The 9,004-nt window shown below is 52.3% G+C and overlaps 1 protein-coding gene across 4 annotated transcripts; it reads left to right on the forward strand.

Annotated features, from left to right (window-relative positions):
• Positions 1 to 462: 462 nt before the first annotated feature.
• Positions 463 to 7,946, forward strand: SNAPC2 (small nuclear RNA activating complex polypeptide 2). 4 transcript variants are annotated; one of them, XM_073310074.1, is made up of 6 exons: positions 463 to 569; positions 682 to 889; positions 2,252 to 2,371; positions 2,637 to 2,705; positions 3,694 to 4,003; positions 6,786 to 7,946. In XM_073310074.1, exons 2-6 carry the CDS (start codon positions 692 to 694, stop codon positions 7,292 to 7,294), a joined length of 1,206 nt encoding a protein of 401 aa, XP_073166175.1. In that variant the 5' UTR covers positions 463 to 569; positions 682 to 691; the 3' UTR covers positions 7,295 to 7,946. The 4 variants fall into 4 exon arrangements, with proteins under 4 accessions (XP_073166175.1, XP_073166176.1, XP_073166177.1 ...); XM_073310075.1 differs by having other exon boundaries at positions 3,748 to 4,003; XM_073310076.1 differs by lacking the exon at positions 2,637 to 2,705.
• The last annotated feature ends 1,058 nt before the right edge of the window (positions 7,947 to 9,004 follow it).

The following is a 9,004-nucleotide window of genomic DNA, read 5'->3' on the forward strand; positions in this document are numbered from 1 at the left end:
CCGCCGGCGCCGTCTGCTCAGCGCAGCCACAGGGCTCCGGCCCTTCGCTCTGCCGGGCCTGCCCCTGCAGCAAACCCGGCCGGCGCACGGAGCAGCGCCACGGCCCGAGGGGGCCCGGCCCTGGAGGAGGGCGGCAGCGCGGCGCGGGCGCAGCTAAAACCCCAATACCCAGAATCGCCGCCCGAAATCCGCGGCAGGGCGGGGACTACAACTCCCGTGATGCCCCGGGCCCGGAGCGGGGCGCACGTCATTCCGTAGCGCCCCCACCTCTCCTTGGCGCTCAGGGCCGTGCTCCCCACGGCAACTTCCGCTTCCGGCCTCACAGGGCTTTGGTCCTGGAAACGGAAAGTCCCGAGCCCCGCAATGGCCGATGGGAGATGGAGGCCGGGGGAAACACCACGCTTCCCACAATGCATTTCTTCACTTCTCTTTCCCCCGCCCCTCCAGGCTCTCCGTCGCGGCGCCGACTCCGGAGGTCTTGCTGTGACGTCATATCTGTGCGACGGGGCCGGGGCGCGGCGCTCGCTCTTTCCGCTCCCCCGGCCGCAGAGCCCGGATTCCCCCGCAGGGTCCGTGGGTGGGGAGAGCGAGGGGGGCTGTGGGTAGAGGGGGTGGCTGGGGGGCGGGATGTTGGGAGGACCCGGGGGCTTTGGCCTCTGACTCCTTTGTCTTCCCCTGCAGAGCCTGAGCCATGAAGCCCCCTCTTCGGACCCGCTCGGCCCCCACACGCTACGAAACGGGCCCCCCTGCGCGCCACGCACCCGCTCGGGCCCCCTGGACGGCGCAGGAGAAGCGGCACCTCATCAAGGCCCTGAAGGCCCAGGCCCCTCAAGGGGAGCTGCAGGCCGAGCAGTTGCGGGAGCATCTGCCCCGTAGGAGTGAGGCCGAGGTGAGCGCGGGCTCGGGGGTCTGGTCCCAGCCAAGCTGGTGACTGGGGCCAGGCCAGGGTCAGAATAAAGGTAATTAGGGGACAGCAGAGCACTCTCTCCGCTAACAAAAGAGAGAGAGTGCCCAGTCTCCTGCTTGGTTTGGGAACGGGGGCCACCATCGTACTGCCCTGCAGGTCCCTCTCCACTGTTCAGGTTGGGGTGGGGAAACCTAGTGCTGCCTGGTGGCGGCTCCTCTTGTTTCCATTTATGTTGTTCCCTGATTTTGGCAGCACTAGAGAGGATGTTGGCCTATGCATCTCCTGTAGCTCAGGGGTTTTGCAGGCTCCTGTGGGTGATGTCTTGCCCCTTATCTGTCTCTGACAGTCACAGCTCCCCTCTCAGCTTCTCCCAGCCAACTTTCTCCACAGCATTTTCTATCCAGTTATCTTAACAGTTCCCATCACCATAGTACCTAGACCGGGGTAGGCAAACATTTTGGCCCCAGGGCCATATCAGGAAATAGAAATTGGATGGCGGGCCATGAATGCTCACAAAATTGGGATGTGGGAGGGTGTTCTGGGCTGGGACTGAGGGGTTCGGAAGGTGGGAGGGGGATAAGAGCTGGGGCAGGGGTGCGGGAAGGGGTGCAGGTTCCGGTTGGGGGTGTGGGCTCTCGCGTGGGGCTGGAAATGAGAGATTTGGGGTGCAGGAGGGTGTTCTGGGCTGGAATCAAGGGATTTGGAGAGCAGGAGGAGGATCAGGGCTGGGGCATGGAATTGGGGCACAGGGAGAGGCTGAGGGGTGCAGGCTCCGAACGGCGCTTACCTCAAGCGGCTCCCAAAAACAGTGGCATGTTTATTTTCCAGCTCCTACATAGAGGCATGGCCAGGCAGCTCTGCATGCTGCCCCGTCCGCAGGCACCACCCCTGCAGCTCCCATTGGAGCACCAGAGGGGGCCATTGGAGTGCGTAGGAGCCGGAGGGGGGCCATGCCATGGCTTCCAGCAGCCGCATGGTGTGGCCCCTGGCTGGAGCGGGGCCGAGGCGCGGGCTGCAGCTCTCGATCCTGCTCCCCAGGGCTGTAGTTTGCCCACCCCTGACCTAGGCGCAGCCGTCTCCTCCCATGGTTTTTCAGGCCTAAAACTTTTTTGGTTCTTATTAGTTGTACAATCCTTTTGCAAGTTCACCCCACTAACTCATTGCTGTCTGGAACCAGAGAGGGTTTTGGGAGAGGTGGAACTGACACCCAGTTCAGCTGCAGCTATGTAGTCCAGTTGGGATAGAAGGCATTCAGCCACACCCTTCTCAGCCCACCCATGAGCTGTTTATTGGGGGACGGGCATCTCTGTATACTGCTATGCCTGAACCTCCCTGTGGTTGCAGATTCTGGCCTTCATCCACCAGCTGAAGGGCCGTGTAGCAAGAGAGGCCATACAGATGGAGTATCGCCGCTGCCGGGAGGAGCAGAGATGCAAAGAAGCTGAGATCCTAGCTCCTATTGAGGTACGGAGAATCTGGAAATCAGGGCTGGTGTTGTGTGGGGGTGGTCAGGGCTGGTTTGTCTGTACGGTACCAGGGCAAGGGTGAGTTTGGTTGTACTGTACCAGAATGGGCTTGAGGCACAAAGGCATTTGCAGTGAGTCTGTCCTTTCTGGAGCTGTCCCTGTCTCACTCTGTGCTCTCCTTGCCCTCTGCTGGCTGGCCTCATGCTTCTCGCACTGTAGCTGTATGCCTGATTCCAGTGCACTCACTGAAATCTGCCTCTCAGGTCTGGACAGATCTTGCTGAGAAGCTGACGGATAAGCTGGAAGAAACCGTGACAACAGCTTTCTCTCAGGTAACAGGCATCAGTGTTCAGTGACTGCTGCAAGATCCCACTGGGGCCAAGAACCCAGCAGGGTCAGAGACTTCTACAGAGAATGAAGAATAAAACCTGGCCAATGCCAGGGCTCAAGCCTGCCAGTCCCTTCTGGTCGCTGGTAGGAAATATCCCTGCTACAGGCAGGCTATTCCATCCTTGTGTACTACAAGAGTTCTACCACCTTCCTCTGTGTTCACATGGCTGCATTGCTGCAGTGGCCAAGCAGCAGTTCACCCTTCCTGTTGGTATGGGGGAAACTGGGGCGCATACTGTGAAACCACTTGCCTGACATCATGCAGCAGGTCCGTGGCAGAGCTCAGAGTAGAACCCAGCTGTTCTGACGTTGAGCGTTGCTCTCCCAACTGCTGCTTTCTGTGCAGCTTAGCTACGTAAAAGTGAAGAGATCGAAGTAGGGCATGGGCAGTGGTATCTCTGCCACCTGTCTTGGCAGTGAGCAAATCCGTTCCCTTGCCATGCACCTCGTATCCAGGAGTGAGAGGAGATGTGGTTGGTTATCAGAGATTCCTCCAGAGAGCATCAGGCTGTCCAAAGCCCCTGTAGCTTATTGCATTGCATTTAGTTCTGCTTTGCTGTGCTGCATGGTGGACGGCTCTCTTGGCCTAGTCTGACCTTGAGGAAGGTCTGCTGTGGGGTCGGGAAGTGCCTGACACTGGGAGGGGGGCTGCCCTGGGAGTGTCTGGCATTTCTGGAAAGGGGGTCCCCATTCCTTCTGCTTCCTGAGCTCCCACTTGTAGCTAGACAAATTCAGAGTAGAAATAAGGCACAACGTTGTAACAGGGATGGGAATTAACCATTGGAAAAGGTAATTTTTAAATCAAGAGTGGAAGTTTATTGAAAAGATCTGCTCTAGTTCAAACATGAATTAATTCAGGTGAGATCTGCAGCCTTTGTCATGCAGGAGGTCAGACTAGATGAGTCTGTCCTTAGAATCTCTGAATTTCAGGTTCTGACCATCGCAGTCACCGAGCCGCTCAGTTTGCTCCACTCCGTTCCCCAGAAGCTGACCAGAGCTGCAGAGAAGAAGGTCCTTCCAGGCTCCTCGAGCCAGCATGCTGCATCGCCAGCCCCTGATGATGCAGCAAGGAATGGGGATGCTGCCCCAGGCCCCCCAGCAGCAGCTCCGTCCTCCAGCACTAGCACAGACCCAGGTGTTCGTGAGGAACCAGAGAAATTCAGCGTGGACTTTGAGAAGATCTATAAATATTTATCGATGCTCTCCAGGGACATCAAAGCGCCCGAGCTCTCGCCATACGGTGAGTTGGGATCCAAAAAGCTACATGTTTGTGATCTTCAGGGAGGGAACCAGCTGGCTGTGATAGCCGTCACTCCCCCATAGCTTAGCTCATGGTGTGACACCAGCAAGCCCTGGTGACGTGTGGGACTGCTCCAAATGTGGAAATTAATCCAAGGCCAGCTAGAGGCTCGCAGGCACGGAATGTGTTCCCTGGGACCTTGTAACCACCACTTGCTCATTGCCAATCAGTAGCTTCCTCCAGAGTCTAGAAATTGATCTGCTCCCTTGCCGGAGGAGGGAGCGTTTGCTATGTTCTAGCACTGCCTCCACTTTCCTCTTCATGGCATTCCTGGCCATCCTTCTGCAGACAGTGCTGGAGGGTTGGCCCCTGAGGCTGAGTGGGTACACGTGCTCCGGGATCCCTCTAGTGCTGAGATGGTGGGGGATGGGGTCCTGGCCCACTTCCGTCTTCTCCATTCTCATACTTGTATATTGCTTGATAAGTGCTAGTCACCTTATAAACCGAGACATTGTGCTCAGACTGAGGTGAGCAAGGCAGCAGTACATGATTCCTGGACTCTCACTTGCAAAACATTGGCTCCTTCAGATCTGCCAGCTGAAAACACCTCCCTTTCCTTAGTGAGCGTTTCTGTGGCAAGACTGATTGGAGCATTGTAGCCATGTGCTGCTTAATCAAAATGTCCCATGATCCAGGCCATGGGGGCATTTTAATGGGGCCAGGGAGGGCTGTCAGCCATTCACTGCCACTTCCTGTACTGCTGGGGTGGCAAACCTGTGGCTCTGGCCACATGCGGCTCTTCAGAAGTTTACTAGGCGGCTCCTTGTGTAGGCACCGACTCAGGGGCTGGAGCTACAGGCGCCAACTTTCAAGTGTGCCGGGGGATGCTCACTGCTCTACCCCTGGTTCTGCCATAAGCCCTGCCCCCACTCCACCCCTTCCCGCCCCCTCCCCGAGCCTGCTGTGCCCTCGCTCCTCCCCCCCCAGAGCCTCCTGCACACCACGAAACAGCTGATAGGGAGGGGGAGGCGCTGATCTGCCTGGCTGCTGGTGGGCGGGAGGTGCCGGGAATGAGGGGTGGGGGGAGCTAATGGGGGGGCTGCTGACATATTACTGGGGCTCTTTGGCAATGTACATTGGTAAATTCTGGCTGCTTCTCAGGCTTAGGTTGACCACCCCATCTCTACTGACTTGACACAGGGACTGAGGGACCTGAGTGTGATTGAGATGGGGAATGAGTGCGTGAGTGAGTGCGGAGCCTGGGGCATGCATCTGTTCATGGATCCAGAGCCAGAATGTAGCCTGTGTTCCGCAGGCATGAATGACAAGGTTCAGGCTGGCCAAAAATCAACAATTTTTTGAAACAATTTTAAAATAGGATTTTTTTATATTTAAGTTTAGCACACTTTTCTTCCTATAAAATAAACCTCTTTAAAATTGCTGAGATCAAACCTTACTATAATCTATTACAATAATTTAAATAGCAAAAAATATTCAAACAGTACGTTTGCTTCCAAATTTCAAATAAAGTCAAACCACTGACTTGGTAAAAGTCACTGACCAAGCACCTGAAACTAGAGTTGGTTGAAATTTAATCTCTTCTTTTCCATATGAGGAGAGATCAGTTTAGAAAAGAGAAGATGAAGGGGGGTATGATAGAGGTCTATAAAATCATGAATCATGTGGAGAAAGCAAAAGGTAAGTCTTACTGACCCCTTCACATAAGACAAGAACCCAGGGTCACCTAATGAAATTAGTAGGCAGCAGGATTAAAAGAAACATAAGGAGGTATTTCGTCACACAACGCACAGTTAACCTGTGGAACTTGTTGCCGGAGATGTTGTAAAGGCCAAAACTCTTGACTGTTTTTAAAAAAAGAACTAGATAAGTTCATGGAGGATATCCATAAATGGCTATTAGCAAAGATTGTCAGGGATGCAATCCTGTGCTCTGGGTGTCCCTGAACGTCTGACTACTAGAAGCTGGGAGTAGACGACGAGATGGATCACTCAACAACTGCCCTGTTCTGTTTATTCCCTCTGAAGCATCTGGCACCAGCCACTGTCAGAAGACAGGATACTGGGCTCGATGAAACATTTCACCCAATATGGCCATTCTTTTGTTCTTAAACAAACTTTTGAAAGCAGTACTCTCTCCTGCAGGTGCAAAGAGAATATTTTCTTCTTTTCAGTGGATTCAGCTAGTTCAGTTCAATGACTAGCTCATTCAAAATTGAGAAACTGATAGAGCTGAAAAAGTAGGAAAGCTTGTTTTCCTCTTGCACTTTATGAATGAAAATGAGAGTAAGAGGTATTAGTCGTAAGACCACAGTTTTAAATACAAAATGTTGTGATAAACTTACTTTTTTCTTGTGTATTTTTCTTGTGTAGCACATTTAAGGAGGTTTTTTAAAAAAAACAATTGTAATTTGCTGTTTTTATGCATATAACTGAATTTCAGTTTCCATCCAAAATGTAGTTTATCAGAAATCATGGGTAAAAAATTAATCATCTAGTAAATAGCAAATGCATTTTCCTAACATCATAAAAAATGCTAGAATTCTTAAGTATATATAGACACACAGTATTTTTGGTTAGCAAAAAGAAGCACCAAGTTGAGTGAAAAGTGTATAATTAGTTGCAAAGCTGCATGTTTGAATGGTTTCCAATCAATGAGAATCCACCTCTCTTTAGGAAAATAACTGAAAAGTACAATGCAAACCGAGATTGAAAACAGGTTATTTAAATTAGTCCAGCCTGACAAGGTCTGGTCTTCCTTCCAGAGTCTGCCGTCGTCCTAGACCTGTTGATGTCCCTCCCTGAAGAGCTGAGCAACCTGGACTATGATGGATTGAAGAGGCACATGCACAGATCCTACAGGGAACTGACTGCGCAGAAGCCAGATGGGAGCAGGAAAGGGTCAGATCCAGGAGCCAGTGCAGGAGAGCTGGCCGCTGACCTGCCTTCTGCCAGTGTCGACTGTGAGAGGCCTCCCACTGCTAACCTGTCTGCGAGCTGCACATTGCCGACAGAACTGGCACAGCCCAGTGACAACGAGAAAAGGCCCAGCAGGTCAGGGGAATGTGAGCAGGGAACACAGGAAACTCCCCAGCCCAGTGTGAGCCCATCCCCAGCCCAGCATTCAGCTTCCCATGGCCAGTTGCCCCCACCCCTCCACAGTGCCGGTATAGATGCTCAGAAGTCAGTTTGGAAGGATCTGGGAATTTGCCCTTTGAACTTGTTCCTTGTTCCCTTGGAGCTTCTGGCTCGAAAGGGGGGTAGTTTGGACTGAAAAGGCTGGCGGTGAGTCTTGGTTTCTCAGAGCGGAGATTCAGGCAGCTGTTTCATGCTGGTTCTCTACACCAGTCCTGCTCTGGTTCTGTGGTGGGGACCCTGTAAGGGCTCTCCTCTCCATGGGCTGCAGTCCCTGGTAGGGATACAGCCTAAGGAGTGTCTTTCTCCTGAACAATGGAGTTTTATTGAAGGTAAGAAATGAAGTTTCATTAGCAGGAAACAACCTGAATTTGCTTGGCCCTGTGTCCAGAATTCCATGTCCCAGCTCTGGTTGCTGGCAGGGGCTTGGCTGTGGAGTGGGTGATAGATGTCTATTTCTGAGAAGCACGTGACCGAGCTGGGTTCACAACCTTCAGATCATGTTAACTAAAGACCTAGTTTGCTACTGAAGTGAAAATGAAGTTTAATCTTTCTCCAAAAGGAGCAAAGGCTGAGCTGTGTGGCTCACCGGGGACAGAAACAGACTCTTTTGGGTTCCTATCCACAACACTATGGCTTTGCGGAATAAAACCGTGTATTCTCTCTTGTTGCTGGGCTGTAAATACTGTCGTTTTCACTTATCTCTGGGCTCTGCCTGAGCAGTCTGTTCTGTTTTTTTCCCCTTAAGTATAAATGTATTTAAGGTGTGGAATAAAGAGCTTAAAACCATCCTTCTTGAGGTAAAAGTCTCCCTAATCCCCCATTCTGGAGCTGGAGGGAAGTAACTGGCTGTGACCCGCTTCTGGCAAAGCCCTATTCTTTTAACAGGCACAACGTGAGCATGCCAGCACTGTGCATAGGGTGCCCCTTTCCGGGAGAAGAACCCTTCTTGTCAGCATAGGCCGTGTCTACAATGAGGTGGTACATGGTGTAGCATAGACAAATCCTCACCACTAGAAGTTGGTCCAATCAAAGATATGATCTCATCCACCTTGTCTCTTCAGTAGCTTCTGTCTGTCATCCTCCAGTGATACCAGTGGAATGGGAAGCGGGTTATCACCATGTGATTAAACCATATCATTTTTTTCCCCAAATACAGAACGAGTCAGGAACCTTTTAATAGAAACCAAGCCCCAGCTCAAGCACAACACCTGTCCATAATCATCAGGGCTATGACCATTGCCCTTACCAACCAGATATGTATCTTAGCAACAGCGGCTGGGGTGGGGGAGGGGGAGGGAGGGATTAAAACTCTTCTAAGGCACTGGGGCTGTGGTAGGGAGACTCCAATTCTCATGAGGCATCAGTGCTTAAGCTTCATGGGAGTGGTTCCACCAGCACCTGAGATGGATGTGAGGGACACTGTTTCCCACGATGCACTGCAGTAGGATGGTGGTAGGAAGAGATCCTCACCCAGGGAGGTGGTGGAACCTCCATCCTTAGAGGTTTTTAAGGCCTGGCTTGACAAAGCCCTGGCTGGCATGATTTAGGTGGTGTTGGCCCTGCTTTGAGCAGGGGGTTGGACTAGATGACCTCCTGAGGTCTCTTCCAACCCTAGTCTTCAATGATTCTAAGTCTAAATTTCCCATTGCATGCTTACTAATACCAGAGCATGAAATACCCAGGGTTCATGGTGGGGATCAGGGAGTGTTTCCCTGATCTCCTTGCCCATGGCTGTTTGATGCATATAAAGGGGAGCGGAAATAGAGCCCTGGCTGCCTCCTACCTCACTGCCATGGGTCCTGCCTACTGTGCTCCCCTCCAACCCAATTTGGCCTAATTTCCAGCA

This window comes from Lepidochelys kempii, chromosome 13, assembly GCF_965140265.1.
Source record: "Lepidochelys kempii isolate rLepKem1 chromosome 13, rLepKem1.hap2, whole genome shotgun sequence".
Classification (NCBI taxonomy): domain Eukaryota; kingdom Metazoa; phylum Chordata; order Testudines; family Cheloniidae; genus Lepidochelys; species Lepidochelys kempii.